Source organism: Sciurus vulgaris, assembly GCF_902686455.1.
Source record: "Sciurus vulgaris genome assembly, chromosome: 10".
In the NCBI taxonomy this organism is placed as follows: domain Eukaryota; kingdom Metazoa; phylum Chordata; class Mammalia; order Rodentia; family Sciuridae; genus Sciurus; species Sciurus vulgaris.
Genome location: NC_136470.1, coordinates 31,277,500 through 31,299,820, shown reverse-complemented (window position 1 = coordinate 31,299,820; position 22,321 = coordinate 31,277,500). Strand labels below are relative to the sequence as shown.

Below are 22,321 nucleotides of genomic sequence, written 5' to 3'. Positions count from 1 at the left end.
AAAGGGTATTCTTTGACTCATTATACAAGTGGATAGAAGATGTGGATTCAGCAATGACTGCTTAGGTGTGCCTGGGTTTTGGCATAGCTTTTGGGACAGACAGTGAAATGCCCATTTCCAATTCCTTTTCTGGGGCACAGGGAGGATACTTTCCCACACCATCACCACGAGAGAGAATTCTCAATAATGACATATGAAAAGTGACATTAGGGTTCTTGCTATTACAAATTCCCAATGATCACCTGTTGTGGTTTAGATTTGGTGTCCCCCAAAAGCTCACATGTGAGATAATGCAAGAAGGTTCAGAGGAGAAATGTCTGGGTTATGAGAGTCTTAACCCAATTATTGAATTAATCTCTGATAGGGATTAACTGAGTGGTTAATCAGTGAGAGGGTGTGGTTGAACTTTGGCGTGGCTTTGAGGTATATATTTTGTATCTGGAAAGTAGAAATTTTCACTCTGTTCTGTTTCTGATCACCATGTGAGCTGCTTCCCTTTGCCACATTCTTCCGCCATGTTGTTCCTGCTTCACCTGAAGTTCTGAGGAATGGAGTTATTCCTCCTCTACAATTGTTTTGGTCAGGTCCTTTAGTCACAGCAGTGAAGAAATCTGACTAAACCATCACCCATGTTCTGTCTTTGCCTCAAACAGAAACCATAAATATACTGTCCTGAAAACAATGCTATCTCAGTCCCGAAGAGGCCTACACCCTTACATTACTGCTTAGAGGAGAGTCACCTGACCTTGATAGATGACTGTGTCAATAAGAAAATATCTTTTACTGTGCCAAGACATAGAGGGTTAGAGGTTGTTTGGTAAAGCAGCTAGCAATAATTACCCTAATTAATATAGCCATAAAACACTATTGTAAAATCTATAATGCAAAAGTTTTATTGTAAAGTGTCCACACACTATTACACTACTAGGTGGTAATCTTCCCAAAAAGAACAATTTGATTTTATGTAAAGAAGCTATAAATTATTTCTGACATATGGATTCATATCATGTAAGCGCTAAGTCATAAGCATTTGTTGTAAAATAACAATATTCTTAAGGATAATTTGTAGAGGGCTTCCAAAATAAATGTCCTTGCTTCACAAAGTGTCTCTGGATTGAACACTTGGGAAGACATGTGAGCCAAAATTTCCTTTACAATAACACTACTTCCAAAATATATCTACTAATAACACATAATTCATAACCACTTTTATTTAAATGAAAATTTAGGGACCTATTTTTTTTTTTTAAGAAAGATAAGCAATATATTGATCATAATTTAAACTAGGAGGAAGATGGTTTCATGGGGACATACTGAAAAATCTTGCAGGAAAAGGATTATAGGGGGAAAAAAGAGCATTCTATGTTGTATATTTAAATTTATACCATCCACGTATAGTACATATCGTCTTCAAAGATTTATCAAAGGAACATGCTATATTTTTCTCTATGGCCACAAGATTCTGAGCAGGAAAACATATAAAATTATTAATTCTCAAATTTATAAGTAGTATATCAGTGAGAGCAGCCTTTTCTCTTTAGAGAGAATAAGATCAACACTGCAAACTGCTCTAAGTGCTCAACTAATCTCCAGAGCAGCTGAAGCAGAAAGGTTTTATTCACCACAGGGTATCCATTTAGAGAGAATCAAAAACTCAATTGGACCCTTAACCTTCATATTCCATAGAAACGTTTCCCAATGAAAATGAAATAAGCAGGATATATGAACAAACCTGAAAGCTTTTAGAACAAGCATGTTTGGCTTTTTAAGTCTTCTTAGCATTACAAGGTGACAAAGGAAAGCGCAAAGATGGCTGCCTGACACAGAGTGCCCCTCCTAACAAACAAAGGAAAAGGCTTTCTTTTTTTCCAACCAAGCTTCATTCTGACCCATAATAATAGGTAGAAGAGTGCTAAGGACTAGGTCATAGCTTCTCAAAGCTGGATGTACATCAATTCACCCATGGAGCTTCAAAAATACCTACAAGAGGATTATACCACAGAATAATTATGAATATCTCCATGGTCTATTTGAAGATCTCCCCGAGGGTTTTTAACATTCAGTATGGCTAGGTTAATCCTGGAGTTTGGTAGGACAATGTCAGATAAAGTTGATATACTTATGGAAGATAATGTTGAGAAGAAGGAAGAAATTTACTTTTGAGTCTCATAGTATACTAGGCACTTTAAATATTATTACATATCCTTAAATATACTTTACCTATCTTAGAATAAAACTTCAGGATGAATATTTTTATTCAGACATTACAAGATATAAAAAATAAGTGGATAATATGGGAAATAGACTATGCTCTGAGAGCTGATCAAATACTTATTATTGACCATGGGTATCTTCCAGTAATTGTATTTTCTGAAACTAACGCTATTTAAGCAAATATTCAAAGATGGGATATTTAGTCAATTAAAATACATTGGCAAACTATGACCCACAGGCTGAATTCTGCCACTGTTTATTTTATCAATAAAGATTTATTAGATATTAGTCACACCCATATTTTCATTTTTATATAGCTCTATTCATGCAATACTGCCAGGGTAGAGTACTTGTGGCAGAGACCACATGTTCCAAACACCCCAAAACATTTACTGCCTTCAATAGAAAGAAAAAAAAGTAATAGCCCTTTGTTATGGTCCAAATGACTGTATATCCCTAAAATTCATCTGTTGAAATCCTACCCCTCGGAGTGATGATACTGGAAGGTGAGGCCTTCTGGAGGTGATGAGTAGTTCTCATGGACTGAATTAGTGTCCTTACTAATCACACCCCAGAGAGATCCATTCCACCATGTGAGAAATAATAAAAAGGTACCATCTATAAACCAGAATGTGAACCCTCTTTTGAGACTCCAACTCTTTCAGTGCCTTAATGTTAAACTTTCCAGCCCATAGAACTGTGAGAAATAAGTTTCTGTTGTTCATAAGCTTTCTGCTGTTTAGAAGGTTATGATAATCTGTTATAGCACCCCAAATAGACACTCTTCAACTACATGACTGCTAGCATGCTTTTAGCTCTGAAATTCACACAACTAAAAAACTACTAATTATTTCAAGTTCTTTTCTGAGAGTGATAGAGATTATAATTTAATATCATAAAGGTTTTGATTCTCTGACAGGTGCACATGCTGCTTATGTTTTTTCCTTAAAAAAGTGGAATGTTTGCTAAAATGCATTAATGGAAAATGCCAGAAGGGTAGAGAAATCAACAGTGAAGAGCGGTGCAGCTTATCTTTCTTAAGGATTGATCATATAGAAATAATTTCAGATTGTTGAGAGAGATAGTGTTTCACTTAAAGAAAGACCATTTTGCCAGATTTCTGCCTTGTTATGTAATGAGGCCATGCCTAACCTACCATAGCTATTGTAATCTGAGTTAATGACTACATAGAATGCATCTCTTCACCGAGGACAGGAAAATTAGCCTACCATCTGTCATTCCTTCCCTTCGGTGAGGCAGTGCTGGCTGTTGGTCCACTCGTCCTCCCTTGTGTTTTTTGGTGGGCCTGGGCCTCTGACTCTGATTCAGGGCTGCACTCGTGTTACTGTCCGTAGAAAATGGGCTGGTGGGTCGAGGTCTTTGAGAGGAGGTAAAGGCTTTTCCTAAAAAGGAAATAAAGGGAATGGGGTATAAAGATGTCATTATAATACACTGATAAAGTCTATCTTGTATTTTCTGCTCTTACTAAGGCTAAATCATAAGCCTACCTAGAGATGCCATTGGAAGATACCAAATATTGGTACATCTACATATATAAATATATGCCCTGCTACATATGATTTGTTCAATTATTGATAAGCTAAGAACACTCCACTCACCAAATATTTCAAACAATTGAGCAAAAAACAAATCCACCAATCCAAAGCTTAATACTGCTTGATTAGTTTTTATTTAACCTTGAAAATCTTAGGTATAGGGAAAATCATGCAATTTTTTTTTCAAAATTAAAGAGGTTATTTCTTAAATGAATCGTGCACTGTTCTATTTGTTTATTCAAATTTTACCCTTGAAATTTTACAAATGCTCTCTGAGTACAGTAATAAAATGTCTGTACTAAGTACATTTGAAAATTTGTACATTTGAAATTTTACATGAAACGTCTGCTCAGATACATATACTAAATTGACCTTACCACTTATATGCAAACACAGTGAATGCCATCTCTTAGTGAAACTCTGTAATATCAGTGTAGAGGATAGCAGGTTAAAATCACCTTGTATATCCAAAGTGAAGTAGGTATTTTTTTGATGAGTAGTACTGTATCTGAGCGGACTTCAAATTCTTATCGACAAATGAATTGTGCTATTTCCCTTTCTTGTAGTTTAGTACAAAAGAAGTGAAATTTATTCTGGGAAAAGGTTAGCTAATAAATTTTCAACAACTTCTTTTAATACTGTTTATTGTAATAAGAGAAAGATGGTTTATGTGCATGTATTTATTCTCTTGCCATGTTTTCATTTCATACAAACTTATCATATGTAGTTTCATTTTCCTAAGTCAAAGTGACATGATATTGCTTAATGCTTTATTAGCTATTAGCATGCATGCAAGAAATGCACCTATTCTGTCTAATTTATTAGTTTCCTTGCACTTTCTCACTGCTCTGCTTACAGCTAATGCCACAAAAAGCACTCAGGCAACATAAAGTTTCTGACTTATGCTTTATAAAGCAAGAAAATTCAAATAACAGTTATATTATGACATATTTTAGTTTGGATGCTATATGAAAATAAACCTCTGCAATGCTTGAGAAATCTTTTTATTTTACTTGAGGATATCTAATAATGCTTCAAAGAATATTGATATAATTCAAAGACAAATTCCAAGGCTCATTTTTATAACCTGAGAGTTTAACGAAGGTCAGAAGCATATAATTTTTCTCTACCATTTGAACACTGTAAAGATTAAAATGCATTTAATATTTCATTAGTTTGTTTTGTAAGAGAGCTCAGATTAATTCATATATTACCTTCCTACATGTGAAGTTAAGAAGTACACATACAAATATTAGGTCATAATCATGCCAAAGTGTTTTTTTCCAGCAAAACAAATGATTACAAATTGCTAATCTAATGTTAGAATTAACCCTGCATTTCTTTTTTGTGGAATGGAAAATGATATAATTGGTCTTTATATATTATTGGTCTTTTATATTATTAATTATTACTCTCAGAAATCAGTATTAAATTCTCTATAGGACAAATACATGTAGTCACCCTTTTATTCAACTTGCAAATGCAGTAGGTGTATCTTTAATTAGCATCCTTTAAAACTTATAATAAACGATTGTATTAAAATCTTAGCCAAACAATAAGACCATCAGCCATTTGAACTGTTAGATTGAAAGCCTTAGACCCATTCACCCCATGCTGAGGAAGGCTTCCCAGAAACTGCATTTGTAGAAAGAGATGGGGCAAAGGAAAGTAATGGAGATAAAAACTGAATAATTTTAATCACTAGGTTCATTATTAATGTGTGCAGATTTTGCAAAGTATGAGTTATTGAAAATTTAATGGCAATCTGAGTTGCTGATTTGCAATAATATAAAAAGGAAGTATATTCCAATTAATCAGCAGAGTCATGAAGAGAAAGGGATATTAAGGACAGAAGGTAATAAGGAGGAGTTTATTTTTGGCTCTGCAAACTCGCATAAGGACAGAGTTCAGGTAACAGAGCACCCATATTGTTCATGCATATTATAGAGAGCCCCGCAGTCAGACTTGCTGAGAAAGAACAGGAGAAAAAGGTCAGTGTCCAAAGGACAAGATTCTCTCATGCAAAGAGTGTTGACTTGGAGTCTACCAACCTGTTCTTGTAAGGCTGGTTCCATCCAGCCTAAAACCAGCTTTATCTGCTGCTGCCACCAGTGCTTGTGCAAAACTGCCGCTGGCAAAGATGGAACCATCTGAGGAGCTACCTACACTAGATCTATGACTAGAAAAGTTACGATCCTCATCAGATGCAGAGCCCCATCCATTTACCATTGAACCTAAAAACAAATGTAGTTGTCTAGTGAGTTGTATACAATGCATATCTCTTGTGCTTGTAAATACTGTACTAATGAGCAAGTATGCTGCCTCAACTCTTCACTACTTTGAAGTTTCATCATGGATTCCTTAGTCAAACATCATCCGTGTTTTAAACATGTTGAGCACAAAAATATGAAGCTTGTTTAAAATTTATATTTGCAGCATATTTATAAGACATGTTCCAAACGGTTCATTTTTTACGTCGTTTAAATTGTCATATGATCATTTTTCCAAAGGAGAGCTAATATGTGTATTTTCTATTTTGGGGAAGAACACTCTTACTGAAACAAATTATAGTATATTTAAACTGATCAGTTACTTTCTTGAAGAAATAGGGTGGGTATAATTTGAAGTTAGTTCAGATGATAATGATAATCTGCATAAAATCCTAAATACCAGACATTGTATATACAGTTATATCTCATAGAAGGGCTGGAATTATTTCAAGATTTTAAGGTGAATAGTTAATTACTCATTAAACAACAAAATGCAACTAAAATTAAATCAACTAAACATAGAATATAAGGAAGACTTCAGTTTGCTAAAGTGGTATTAATTTTAATAATTCTTATGTTTTCTTTGAATTTTAATATTTGGAAAACTCTAATTTTCTCTTTAACACTGATACTTATTTTCAAAAATTAGCCTTTATGAAGACTACCATTGGCGTTAATATGGATTTTTTTTTCAAAATGAAACATGGCAATAGAGGAAAAGATAAAATAAATTTTGAAGATATTGACAAATAACTTTTTTCTTTCTAGAAAGTCATAATTATACACACACAGACACACACACATATTAGATAAAAGTACACTGGGAACTTGACCTAACACATAATAAAATTAAAATTGCAGTACTTATTTAAGTTGGTGTACCATTAGTTCATGACACAATAAACTATCAAGTATTGCTTACCCTAACTTTTGTTAGAAGAGGGACAAAGTATTACTTACATAAAGCTAATTTAGGATTTCCAAATAAACCAAACAGGTGTTTCCAGGAAAGAGATTAAAGTCATATACTATAGATTATTTCTGTTTCTCTAATATTTAAGGGACAACAGTGTAGTTAGGTGTGCCATGATGCTGTATTTGAAGTGTTAGTCAGGCTGTCAGGGTACAATAACATGGATTCATGCACTCTCAAGACAGAGAAAACTGAGACTGAAAGGGTTAGAATGATCTAACAAGTTAAAAGGGTGTTAAGTGTAGCAGAGAAAGATAAGAGTTTTGATTCTATTTGCCAAAAGCACAGAGATATACTTTTTACTTTCCAAACAAATTCCCTTGACACAGACCACTGCAAGGAAACTGAGATAACACCAGCAACTGAGCCTCCTCTGAGAGATTCATTTCTAGGTTAATAATCACAAGTCAAGGATCAACAGCCCAAAATGAAAGAAGAAATGATGCAGTAGGCCTTGCAATATAATGCTACAATAGATAAGAAGAAATCAAAGTGATTCAGCGAGGGGTCACAAAAGAATATGAAAGTCGAGAACTGGGAATAGTTTTAAAACATTCAAAAGCTCAGTTCCAAATCCTTCCATGTGTTTTCTGGTTTTTCTAAATGTCTGTGCTCACTCTCCAAACAAGCATCTCATTATTCTCCTAATTCATCCTAAAACTCCTACTAGCTGATTTCCTTCTAGTTCCTTCTATCTTCCTCATTGTTATCTACATTATCTTTTCAAAGCACTGATCTTATACTTTTGTTCCTCTGTTTGAAGCCTTTCCTATGACACCAATGCACATCCAAATTAGGGCTCTGAGACTCTCCACTATGGGGTCAGCCTACCTTTCATCCCATTCTGTCCCACAGCCAGTACAGTCTCACTCCCTCACCCATGCATCACTTCCCATTCCTTGAAAATACTTCTATATTGCACCAAATCTACTAATCAGTGCCAAACTTTAAAGTCCAAATAAAATACCATCTTTATCACCTGAATTCTACCTTCAACTTTCTGTTAGGGTGACTCCCTCCAAGGTCGTACAAATACTGTGCATACGATAATATAACAGCTGTCTTTCTGTATTATAGGTTGTCGCATATATTTTTTTCAGTTCTAGGAAATAGAATCTGGACATTAAAACTATCTCTTGTTCACTTTGGTATTTCTTGTGCAGGGCCATTTTAAGTAGAAATTCAATGAACAGTGGGCATATGGAATTAAATGCATTTATTGTTTCCATTATTCACTGTAAATTCTTTGAATGATTCTAGTTGATATATAATTTCTAAGCAATGACCTCATTTCAGTTGCAAAAAGAATGTTCTTATAAGCATCCCCATAAAAAATTAGATAAGGAATAAAATGTTAGTGAATACTTGTTGATTACTTTTGAATAATGGGAAAAGCAATGATGTCATCAAATGAGAAAGTAAAAATTCTAAGACATATAATTTTTATTATAAATATAATAGGATATATATTATATAATTCATATGATATATATCTTGGTTATGTTTTCATACATTTGAATATTAGTGTTAAGCAATATTTTATTCCAACAAAGATGCTAAATTTCATTAAGTGGCAATTCATTTGTTTGTATGTGACTTCTCTATCCAAATTCACCCATCTTAATGCACCTAGCACAAAGCTTTTATTGTTGTTGTTCTTTTAAGTTCTTCTTCCTCCACTTCTACCCACTATATTCAGTCGAGAAATAACTGAGTGTGTTTTGGGCTTTGTTTCTGTCTTCTTGCTGTGTGACTCCACTCTGAGGATCTAGTGTACTAATGAATTTAGTTTCTGAATGTGCAAAATTTAGAAAAAAATCTCACATCACAGCAGTGTCACCAAAGACATCCCATCCTGTAAGACCACCCAACAGAGAATGAACTTAATTTCCCTCCCCAAAAAACTGTTTATCTCCCCATGAGAGTGAGTCCTGCACAAGAGGATTTACACACACACACATCTGCCATGCCCTAAAAAGGTCAGCGACTTTACTGCCTTTGTCTTTGCTCTGACTTTCTCAATCTTTCAGGCTTTCATTTGATACAGTATAGTCCCAACCATAATCAATAAATATTTAAACAATTAAGGAAAAATGAATTGTTTTTTCATTTGTTCATGAAGCTTTTCCTGATGCTCCCTGATCCCCTTCCCTGGGAAAAGACTGGACTGGAAGGCAGGGTATCAGTGGGTGTCGGTTAATAGAGATTCAACATCAGTTATTCTTTTACTTGTACTTCCTGTAAATGCAAAGAGACTAGACAGACGACTTTGGAATTAAAGAGAAATATACCATAGCTATTTGGACAAATTAGGCAATGAGAACCCTCATGATCCCAAGTGAGAGAAGTTAGTAGAGTTGTTTGCCTTAGTAGTTTGCAAGGGACATAAAGAAATTGATATTTCCTTTTCTGCCATTTCTCTGCCTTTCTGTTAATTTTCAATCTTCTCTGAATTGGGGGTGAGATACATAGAATTAGCACCTTTATAGGGAATAGTTTTAAAGCAGTTTGACCATATTGTATGAATAAAGAGGCATATAACGTATGCTAAAGTTCCTCCCATAAAATTGTTAAAATTTTTAACATTTACTGATTTCACCTCTCAGTCATTACCATTTTCCCTCTTACTTTTGATTTAAACATTAAGAATGATCTGAAGATTCAGGCAAACAGTTATTTAAAAATAAAAAAGAAGAGGGAAAAGGAGAAGGTAAAGGAGGAGGAGAAGAAAGAGTTCTTGAGGAGGAGGAGGTGGGGAGGAGAAGAAAGGAGACAAGAATTGGAAGAAAACAAAAATATTAACTCATAAATTAAAAAGGAAGTCATTTTGTGATACTGCTTTTTTGTTTGTAAATGTAAGCATAAACATGAAAGCACCAGGTAAAAGCAGTTCAGCCAGAGATTCATACAAATTACATGTGATTCATATTCATTTGACACATTATAGCCCCAAACATAATCAATACATATTTAAACACTTAATGAAAAAGGAATTTCTGTCACATAGCTAAATTTATTTGTGTTCATGTTCTCAATCTTTCTGATTTTCTTAGCTCTAAAATTACTGAAAGGTCAAAAAATACCTCAAATTTATTCAAGTTGTTAAAGAAAAAGTGCACACAGGACATTAAGTTGTTGCTCAAATGTTACTGAGCATAAAATACCATGATAAAGTGGCATCTTGCTGTGTCTCTATTACATCTTCAGCACTAAAATTAATTTATGATCAGTCATCAATTCATTTACATGTCGTTTTATGCTAAAGCCTTCCTTGCTGATAAATGCTTATCCTTAGATCCATTAAGCTAGAGTAAAGTCTATGCTTTCTAATATGACCCTGCTAATTGTTGCATTACCATTTTTATGAGATACAAAAACTAATGGTCCCCCATTTTTCTAGCCAATATTTAATCCAAGAACTCTCCCTATGAAGTTCTATTTGTCTAACTACCTGCTAAGTAAAATCTTCAATTCTAAATGTCTTTGTTCAAATCAATCCAAATATTGATCTTTGTCTGAAGGTATAAAAACATATCTAGTCTCTAGAAATTCTTTTTCACTCAAATATATTGAATATGCAACAATCCCACCAATATTCCAGAGAGAGAGAGAGAGAGATGTGTTATATAGGAAAAGCAAAATAAGCAATTAAAAAAAAAATCTCTTACTTAGGACATACGACACTTGTTAACTTGTTTCACAGATAAAAATCGTGTATAAAATATTCATCTTTTTATCCATACAAAGTATACATAAAATTTCTTTTTAAAGATATCAGAAAATTATTTTATTATTTTTAGCATTATTCTTGAAGTTTGCCTTAATACTCAAGTTATTAAGTTCTTGTAGCAGAAGCAAAGTTTCAGATCAAAATTTCCAGGGTCCAAGGAAGCAAAAGTTGTGTGCTCAGGTCAGATGCTGAGGCTGCCAGGTTTTATTGTTTTCATACTGATCTGGTTTGGGAGTTCCTGTAAAAACCTCCAAAGATATAAAATGGAAAATATAGGGCCACGGTTCCCTTTCAGCTGAAGTATTTATGTGCAATTCAACAGACAAGGAAATTTTTATTCATTTCACTGTACAACACTCAATCTGGGTCTTACTTTTTGTCATCAGTGAGGTGATTAGAATCTTGATTACATGTTCAGGACACTGTCCTCTCCCTCTCTCCTCTTGCCTTTGGTGTCTGTTTTCATGGTGGTGTTATTAAATTCAGGAAACACTGACCCTTGAGTTCCACCAAGGAAGTCTGAGAAAGAAATGCTGAAGCTTTGCCCCTCCCTGGTACCCAAAGACCTAAGATGACAGGTTGAACACCGATGAAGAATCAGTCCATATTTCCCAAGACTAAAATGGTTCTACATGGTTATTTTCTAGCCCAGACGGAGTGTGATGGCATAAAATAAAAATAATTTTGTACTTTATTACAACCAGATAGGTACACATTAGAAGGACAGGTCAAAATCAAAATTATAAAACTGAGATTCCCTCCAAAAGAGCTGATGGATCTGAATTTTATTAGTATAAGGTAACTGCATACAAAGTTAAACATGAGAAAAGTAAATAATAAAAGTCATATCAAAATTTAATATTTTGATCTTGATTAAGTGCACTGTGGGAAAGGGTTAATATTTCCAGGAATAAAATTACATGTTGTATTTTTATAAATACATATTTAGTCCTTTGTACACACACACACACACACACACACATTCACACACACATCAAAAAAGATGCACTTATTAAGTGAAAGTCCAGAACATTATTTTCCTCTTCAGTATGCTAATTCTTGGGATTAGAATAAACTGGACATTTCTAGGGTAGAGATCATGGTAATTTATCTTTAGAGTAAGACTGATTGATTTTCTTCATTCTTCTGCTACTTATCTTGTGGGTAACCTTGAAAAGGATTTAAATCCCTCTGTGACTCAATTTCTTTATCTATAAAATAAGAACAACAATAATAATAGGGTTGTGAGGATTAAATGAGTTAGTAGATGGTAAAACTTTAGAACAGGGCAGGGAGCTCTTTCTACAAAATGTAAGAAACTAAATAATTTGGGCCTTACCATCTGTCATGAATTCTTCATTTCTGTTTTCTTGCTTATTTCTTGTTTCCTTACAACACTTTAAACTGTGAGTCCGTTCTTAGTTCAGCAGGTCACAGGAAAAACAGGCCACTACTTAGAAGGTATTTTGTACCTACTGGGGACTGTTTGCTACATTATTATTGTTGTTGTTTTTGTTGTTATTGAATCTAAATTCCTACTGACGTGATTAGAAATAACATGCTTAAAATAAATGTTTGAGGAATAAATACAAAAAATAATAGGCCTACAAATACATATTTCCCATTACTGATGTGGAACTACTGATATTCTTTGCTTTTTGCTCTTTTTCATTCCTGAATGAGCATTGCAAAATTTAAGTAGCCAATTACAAATTATCTACTTATTATGAAAATATTTGGAGTTGGTGTGCATATATTTTTACAGAATAAAGCTCTGTATACTTAACTGCCAGTACTTCCTAAACTGGCAGCTAGGAGTACAATTCAACCAAGTAAAATGTGTAATTACATACAGGTTTTCAGCCCACCCAGTGTTACCACTGAAGTATCATTCTGGTTAGCTTCAGAGTCTCCAGGAATGGAAATTATTAGTTCTATTTAATAAAAATGGTCATTAGCTCCATGAAAATGACAATATCAACCAGGGAATTGTAGTTGAAAAAAAAAAAAGACTAATTTACACCTAAATGAGTTTAAAACTCTAAGTAACTGATGGTAAGTTCAGAATCCTCTCTGTAGGCACTTACCATTGTCCAGTCTCCAAAGCCAATTGAAGGAGTGCCTGTTTTATGGACTACCTTAATTAGCACCATTAAATTAAACTTAAGTATCTGAACAAAACATAAGAACATCATTAGGACAATATTCATTAGCATGTTGGTTTTGATAACAACTGGTCCACATATACATCCACCTGAGCTCTCTCCCCACACACCCATCCATAGTGCAGATATGTGAGCATACACATCCCTATCACATGGGCACATCCTATTTGCTCTCTCGCACACCTGTATATACACTCACTCCCTGTATAAACACACACATCCACACACACTCAACCTTGTCTTACTCTCACACATGTACACCATTATTCTCTCTACATACATGTGCACACACTAATACATGCCTATGAAGATTCACACATCCCTATGCACACTCACACTCTCTATATACGCTTCCAATCTTACATGTTCTCACACACATTAATACTCATTCACTCACACTCCCTCTACATGCACACACACACCAATACACTCACAACCCCTGCATTCACACCAACACAGAGGTATATTCATTCATATACCCTATGCAAACATCTAGATATATTCATTCATACACCCTACACACACACACATACACACACACACATACACATACACACACACAGACACCCTAGAAGGCAAATAAAATCTTTGACCAACTTTCTCCTCAAAGTTATCAGTACATGGAAAGAAAAAAAAAGTGTGTTGTGGGGAGCGGGGTTCTTATTTGGCTGCTTTAAAGTGCAACTTCTGCTAAGGAGATGTATTATTCATAGGATAAATTCATTGTGGAATTCATACCTAAACACCCTAAGGTTTCTATATTCAGCAGTAATTAAGCGGTGAATTCAAGTAGGAAAACGGACTTTCTTTTCTTAGCAATAAGAGCTTCATCTGGAATGAACATTACCGATAGGAGAAATGCAGGCTACTTGAGACATCCAACTTGACATCCTAACGGCAGTCACATTATACATCCTAACAGGTTAGCATGTGAAAATGCGGAAAGATATTCTCCCAATTTACAGATACACATCGTCTTTGTCCTCATAATATTTAATTAAAGAACTACATCAGCAAAGCTGACTTATTTTCATCATTATTGCAATTTTTTTATTGCATTCCTAATGGAAAAAAGAGTTTAGTATCATTAGTAAAATATGCAAAAATATGCAGAATTTTACCCTAAAGGAGATTATGTTAGAAATTCAGGCAAAGAGGCTTAACATAATAGTGCACTAATAAGTCAGCTCTCTACATTCAAAGATTTTAACTTTTGCTCTGTCACCTTCAGTTGGATCAGGGTTTCAAATCACAGCAGTATATCTGTAGTTTTTAAATCTTAATTAGCATGGGAAGATGACCAGCCATCAAGCAAGAAGAGAAACTGAAAAGTGGGCCCATGCATCACACACTGCCTAATTCAAGGAGGGATGCAGAGGAAAAGTTCAGGCCCTTATGCTTCCTGAGCATTAAACCAGTTTTCCATCAGTGTTTGCAGAACTAACATGGAACACAGAATCTGCAGAATTGGGAAGCTATTGGATTAAAAGGAAATTAAGACTGTGATAAAATACTTTTTAGGATAAAAGTTGCCATCAGGGTAAATACAGATATGTGTAGTTTTCCAAGAAAACCCAAAGAAATGCAAAGATCAGATTTACTTTGGAGCAGCTATGTCTACATAGTTATATAAGAGGCATTTTTTGTGTATATCAAAGAATATTTAACTATGTGAATAGAAATACTGAATTTTTACTTTTCTCCATATTCATTGTATACATATTAGGATTTAAAAATTTCCAATTGAAATTTCTTGGACATAGGTTACACATCAATCCTGGGATCTCAGAGGAGGGTACCAACTGAAATCTTTCTCTTGGTGAACAAGGCAAGAAGAAGCCAAACGGAGAAAATAGTCAAAATAAATATACTTCTTGCAAGAGGCTCAATTATTGGATTCTGCACTATGAAATGCATAAATATATGACTTATCTCACTATACATTTTCCACTCTAAAAATAATACTTTGTGCAACCAAAGAGTCTTATTCTGAAGATGTGCTTATTTTCATCAGTGAATGGTTTTACAGAATAAAATATCAAGAAGCATTTTAAGATTGCATTCATTTTGTATGTTCCTCCTGATATACAAAATATATCATTTCTAAAAGTCAAGGTTTTTTTTTTTTTTTTTATGTAATAGACTTGGTTCCCTAGCACAGTGAACTTTTCATGAAAGCCATGGCTATAATTGAGTTTTCTTTCATGTCTTTAAAGCTTTTTAAAATTCATGAATTTTCTTATCATTTTTGCAGCAAAGCAAAAGTAGTTCCAAATCCTTTTTGAATTTTGTGTTTAACATTACCATATTTAAAATGTTACAGAAATAGATGGAGTGGAATAAATCTTACATAAGAAAGTACTCGATTTTTGATGCATTTCAATATTGCAAATAGTTCAGTTATTCATATTAAATCAGTTCCATTACCTGTCACAGAGCTGTCTAGATTGTCCATACTGGATCCAGGTGTCTGGTCTAGTGCTCTCAGGGGCCTGGGAATTTCTAAAGCTTCCTCTTCATCGTCAGCATCATCATCTGGAACATCTGTTTCCAAATCAGAAATCAAGGCTCCGGACACGTAACCTAATGGTGGAACTGGGGGCTGAGGAGGTTGATTATTGCTTTGAATGTGCCTAGAATTCAAATGGAAAAAAAAAAAAAAAAAAAAGGCGGGGGGAAAGCAGTTCATTAACATTCAAAAATAGTGTAATAAGAATTAAATGACATGCTATGGGTAACTGTATTGTTCTTTTCCTTTAATCAGTTTTGAGTTTACACTTCAATAGAGACAATGGGTCTCTGGGTATGTGCCTTACCAACAACCACATAAATTAAGAAAATTATTCTAGTGATATAAACATATAGAGTGATGCACTGAGAATAGAGACTATTTTGTATAAATAAGTCATCAAAAACAGAATGGGAATACTTGTCACAAAACTATTTAAAGTTGACCTTTTCAAAAAATATATATAATTATTTTGTTTCCAATTTATGTGTAACCCACCCATGCAGCCCGCTAGCACTTAAGAAGATGTCACTTGAAGGCATAACACCTCCTTCTCCCCCACCTTCAGCACATTTTTGGCTGTAGAAGGATTTCTTTTGTATGACCCCCTCAAAGCAAGCTGAGTGGTATTTTCATCTTCCCAGGTTAGGGTAACTACCTCCTGCTCTATCTATCTCAGTCACCAAAGTCCTGACCTCCTCCAAGGCAGAAACAATTCTTCCTAGAATTCTGTGTTTAGAACACAAGATGTGCTAAATAAACCCTTTGCAATGAGTAAATAATTTTAATTTTAATCTTCATTAGATAAATAGAATGTATGACCAGCCCACTATTGAAACATATTCAAGTAAAACTTAAATTTATTCAATCAGGTAGCTAACTAAATGTGCAGGTGGACATCTACAAAATGCTAACCAAAAATACTGCAATGTTATTTCTTACTGTCATTTAAGAGCAAATGTAGTATAAGTTTTAACATAATGAATCTTTTCATTGCTGTAATACAAAAGTATTCTAAAGATCACTTCTGTTTCAGGGAGATTATAGAATAAGTGCTATGCTCTTTTACTGTTATCTTTTGAATGAAAGTTACAAGGTTATTTCATAGTCACTTCCACGGCTGGCTTTATTCTCTGTGTATGGTCACACTGCAGGGAAGCAATGCTGTCCTCGTCTCCAACTGGAAGAAGACAACTAGAAGCCCTGCTTTGGAACTTTTCTGAACCCTGCCTCACAACTCTTCTCCATGCTGATTTTAATCTATATTTGTTTTACTGCTGTAGACTGTAACTTTGAGAATAATAGATTTCAGTTGAGTTCTATGAATTCTTGTTGTTGCTGCCCCCAGCAACAATCCGGCGGGAAGGAATCGGAGGTGGACTGGGAATGAACTACTTCTATTATCTTTTTCTAGGCTGCTTTGTTGCTTGCTTACTTGTTCGCTAGTTTATAGAGGAAGAGAGGCTTGCTTAGAGGAAGGGAGGCTTTGCTTAGAGGTACTACGCTTTCAGAGAAGCTATTTCTTAGAGGTCTGCTTCTTAGACTTCTGCTGCTTCTTCTTAGAGGTGAGTCCTGCATCCTGCGACCTAGAGGTGCGTGCTAGAGGTGTGTGCTATCAGAGGTGGTTCTTAGTGGTGCATCCCACATACTACAGTCCTTCATTCTGCGATCTGCGACCTGCGATCTAGAGGAGTGTTCTTAGTCCTCCGTCCTGTGATCTAGTGGTGTGTGCTTAGTCCCGCTTATGCGATCTCCTCCCAGGTGAAGAGAATGTCTTATATACACCAAGGCAGCCAATCAGCTTAGGATAAAGCAGCACGATTGGAGCATGCGCCATGGTACCAATCAAGAAAGAATGAGGAACATCCGTTGACCACTAGTGCAGAGGAGACATTGACTAATCAGGTAAAAGGTCATGAGAGATCACGCCGGATTAACACTAATTATGCTCCACCTCTTGGCCTAACGCCAGCCGCCATCCTAGGGCTACTCAAACATGTCTCTACATCTTATAATGAATTCTTCAACTTCAGTGTGGTCTTGGGAACCCTGATATTTGTATTTGCTATCAGAAATGAGAGTGGTCTGGGACCGCCCTTTAATTTCATACATGAGATAATTGCTATTTTTGACATTATTTTAAACCCAGTAACTACAGCATGTAAGTGTCAATCAGGTAGCCTATGGTTATACAGATGGAAGCAGGTTAACCTTCATGGTACCTGCCCCAACCTAGATTATCCTCAGTTAAAGCTCAGATCATAGAATCAGAATCTGTCTGGAGGTGGGACTTAGGTATCCATATATTCTAAAGTTGCCCATATGATTTCAAAATACAAGCCAATTTGAGAAACCCTGAGCCAAAGTCTCTGCTTCAAATAACTTAAAGATGTGATTTCAATAGTTACCTTGAAAAGAATCCTATCACTCTTTAAGTAGCTGACTTCATCTTAAACAGTTATACATGATAAAATAATGATGTTTAACAGGATGCTGTCTTTAATCTTTGAGAAAAAAAAATGGGAAAATATTCAAGACCCACTTATCCTAAGAAAAGAACACGTTCATAACAGCTTTAAGTGACATATCTGTTTTAGTATCTCTTTGTATGTATAGTTAGCCATATTTTAAAAATAAATAGTTTATTAACAATGAGAATAAGAATTATCTCATACTCAATTTATTCTAATTGCTAGAACTACCCTCCCACAAAAAGAAAAAAAATACTATCTTTTTAAAAAATCACTTTGATTTCAAACACAGGGTATAAATCAAGAGAACATAATTCAAAGTTATGTCACAGAGATTTTGTTTTCAAGAGTGTAGGTTTATATATCACTATTTGAGAGAAAAAAATGGAAAAAGTAATCAACTTTATAAAATTTATGAGAGTTGGTTCCTTTTGCATTTCTACCATATTTGAACAGGATACCTATACGGATTTCATCTATAGTTTATGAAAGTTTTCTAATGATTACAAAAATAGAACTATAGAACCCGGTGCAATAATACATGCCTGTAATCCCAGTGGTTCATAAAGTTGAGGCAGGAGGATTGCAAGTTCAAAGTCAGACTCAGCAATTTAGCAAGGCCCTAACCAACTTAGCAAGACCCTGTCTCAAAATAAAAACCAAAAAAATGACTGAGGATGTGGCTCAGTGGTTAAGTGACCCTGAGTTCAATCCCTGGTACCAAGAAATTAAAAAAAAAAAAAAAAGAACTGGGTTTTTAATGTATTCTCAGTGTTTTTGTAAATGCATTTAGTGTTACTAAATTTGCTATTTTTCCGATTTGTTTAATTCTGCCCAGAGAGGGTCTTTAAATAACTGACACTGACCATAAGTGATTTGCAGAAGCTTGCATTTACATATTCACAACCACATGCAGAATTAATCATAGGCACTTTGAAGAATCCAAAAGAAGTCCTTCATTATGGCATTAAAAGTGAGTTCAAGGATAAGCTAATTGAAGCTAAATCGGTTGTAAATTAGAAAAGATTCCAGTGTAGCCAAAAAGCACTTTAGCCTGAATTTCAACAGACCTGAATTCTTGCTCCAGCTCACTCTCTAACTAGCCATGTGACTTTGGTCAAATTATTTAACATCTCTGCAGTAGTTCCTTTTTCCTCAATGATTAAGGAGTATACCAAAGCAAAATTTTATCCCCATGTGCATAGTTTTATGAATACGTCTTATGAATTTATGTAAAAGAACATTTCCACGTGCAGAAAGCATGGATTCCTTGACTCAGTGAGGATATTTACCATGTTTGTTTTGCTATATCAAACTGATATGCTCTTGTCAGCTCATCCAGGTGAGCCTGCAGCATGGGTTGCATCTCTTCCCGTGGGGATGGAGTAAGAGTGGCAGTGGACTGTTGTCCAAAGGAGATAGCAGGAGAAGAAGCCACGCCTCGTACAGGGGGTGTTGGAACCCGATCGTCATCTTCTTCCAGTTCATCTTCCATACCCTGGTGTAAGTATGTTTGTACTGGTAATGGTGGGCACCAGCTATCACTGTCATAGCTGAAATTAGATGAGGAAAAAATGTACATTAATAGACACACACAGAAAAACATGATTAAACTGACAACAAACAGCAACCACATGGTGTCTAAAATGTTCTCTCAGTTTATTTCCTCCTGATCACATTGTGGGTGCTACTATAGTAAATCACCTAATTTAAACTTGTAATTACAACTGTTATCTCAGTATCTCAATTTATTCTTTAAAGATCCTATTGTCTAATTGTTACCCCATGGTTACAAAAGGCAATAACTTCCCAACAAAGTTACTCATGTGGAAACACCAAATTGCTAATTAAAGACAATTAATGAATTTAGTGCTTATAGACTTAACTGCTTCCTTCTCTTATTTATCCTTATGCACCAACGGAATATAGCAATGAAGCTGACTGACCATATAAGAAGTGTTAGGGAACTTTGTTTGCTTTTATTCTAAATTTATGACAGACTTTCTGTAAGACATTCCAGTCATTAAGACTTCATGATACGAATTATATTGAATATCAGTTCAATTCTCTTAATTTTCTCAGTAAAATCAAAAGCTTCCCCTTACATTGACAGTTCAATTCAAACCATAAAACAGAAGTTCAAAACCTTGCCTTACAAAATATATTTTAAAAAGAAAAATCAATTGTTTTATTGTCATAAAACATTTAATATGCGATAAACCACATTGACATATTTTAAGTGCAAAGAATACAATTCTTTTAAATATTTAGATTTCATGTTCAAGTGATATTTTAAAAAGAGATTCTGGTCCAGGAATATGAAAAATTAAGTAAAAAGTTTTCGTTGTGACACAATATCAGTATAATTTCTACTTATAACTTTTCTGTAATCCTAATATTTTCAGAAATCAAATAGATCCTAACATATTTTTTAAAGATTTTTAAGGATTAGATAAATAATATATTGGACTTAATTATCTTCTTAATTCAACATCTTAGATATCTCCTGAATCTGCCTCCTCCATCTCCTTTTTCATGATCATGGATCAGTCCCCTTCTATAAAACCATAGCTTTCTTAGACACTTATCTTCTTTTCTACCCTGTCTTTAATACAAGCAACAGGATGTTAATTCACATCACACTTACACTTACAATTATTCAGTAATCGTAACTAATATAAGAAAAGTCCAAACTCATTAGCTGGCCTAAAAGACCCTTACCCAATTGACTATTATTCTAGATCTATTTCCCACTATTTCCTCAACATCAGCCTACTTTCTATTTTTTTCTAAACTCTGGGTCTGCATATGACTGTTCTCAAATCATCTATCTATCTGCCTGTGGGTTCCTGCTCACCTCAAAGGTGGCTAAGTTTTGTTGAACCTTCTCTCCCTTTTCCATATAGAACTTCATAATACCTACAATGTGGTGCTTCCCATAATATATTGGGATTATCTGTTTCTGTGGCTCTTTTGTCCTATTATTCTGTGAGATCCTTAAGTCCAAGAACTCTGTTATCCATTGCTAGTGCCTAGTACCTAAATTTAGAATATCAAAACTATGCATGTCTAGTCTTGATCTCTTATAAACTGTAACTCATACATTTCCAGTGACTAGATTGTCTTCACTTGACTGACTTTTCATGTATTTTGTTTAAAACTGAATATATCTTAAATATCTGCACATGGATGTGTATAACAGGTTTATTTATAATTGCCAAAATTTGGAAGTAAAAATGATATCCCCAGAAGTTAAATAAACTGACACATTGGACAATGGAATATTATTCAATGCTTAAAATCATAAATCATAAAATGACATGGAGAAAACTTAAAAAAACCTTGGTAAGTAAAAGAAACCAATATAAAAAGAGTATAGAGTATATAATTCCAATTGCAGAACATTCTAGAAATGATAAAACCATGAAAACTAAAAACATCAGTAGGGCCAGACTCTGGGAAGTGAGGAATGGATGGATAGGCAAAAAGCACAGCAGATTTTAGAGCAGTGAAAATATTTTGTATGATTCAATAATAGTAGATGTATTGAATCTATCCAAACCACAGAATGTACCCCATGAACAGTAAACCCTGTGTCAGATGATGGACTCTGGGTAATAATAGCATGCCAATGCAGGAACAAGTGTACCAATTCAGTGAGAGAAGATAGGGAGTTAATTCATGTGTGAAAGCTGGAATAAATCTCTGTATGCTTTATTTAATTTTCTTGTGAACTGAAAATTGATCTAAAAAATAAAATCTCTTTTTAAATTAACCCTGAATTTATCATCCTTTTCCCTGAACAATTATGTGTTAGAGTCCTGACTTTATTTCATACAGCAGACAATTTAGCAGATTGATAATTCAGTAAATAATTAAAAACACAGGATACTATTGGAGTTGATTGGAAGGCCTAATATTATTTGGGAGTGGGACAAGGCTACACTGACCACTAGCAAAAGGAATATTTTAAGTGACACATGTGGAAGCCCAGAAGAAGGGAAATGGTATTGGAACAATTCAGATAGTTCCCTAAGTGGCAAGATCTTGCAAAGAAAGAAAGAAAGAAAAAATGGCCATAGATAAAGCAGAGCACCACTTACATTCTTTTCTATAAAACTATGATGATGGTCTACCAATTTTATTTATCTTATCTATTCTATTCATTGAACATGTTAAGCTTTAATCTACCTTTAGGTTGGTTTTACAGTTTCTCAACAAGAATCTTCTGCTCAAACTAAATTGGTTGTCTCCTCTTGTCTATGTACTTTTCTATTCTGGTACGTTTGTTTATAGAATTGAACTTATTTTCAAATAAACTAGATGCCTCTAATTTTACCTATCTTAGTCTGGTAAATTCTCAAGCTACAGGTGAAAACCCATATCTTTATAAAGATTTCTTTGATAAGGTCAACCCCCCAGTTACATTACTC

The 22,321-nt window shown here is 34.5% G+C and overlaps 1 protein-coding gene across 1 annotated transcript in view; it reads right to left on the bottom strand.

The window, feature by feature from the left end:
• ROBO2 (roundabout guidance receptor 2) overlaps positions 1-22,321 on the bottom strand; it is a 578,830-nt gene that overhangs the window by 8,288 nt on the left and 548,221 nt on the right. Inside the window, 3 exon segments of the mRNA XM_079154971.1 lie at positions 3,444-3,617; positions 15,336-15,541; positions 19,181-19,441. Of these exon segments, the coding sequence (XP_079011097.1) occupies positions 3,444-3,617; positions 15,336-15,541; positions 19,181-19,441 (641 nt within the window).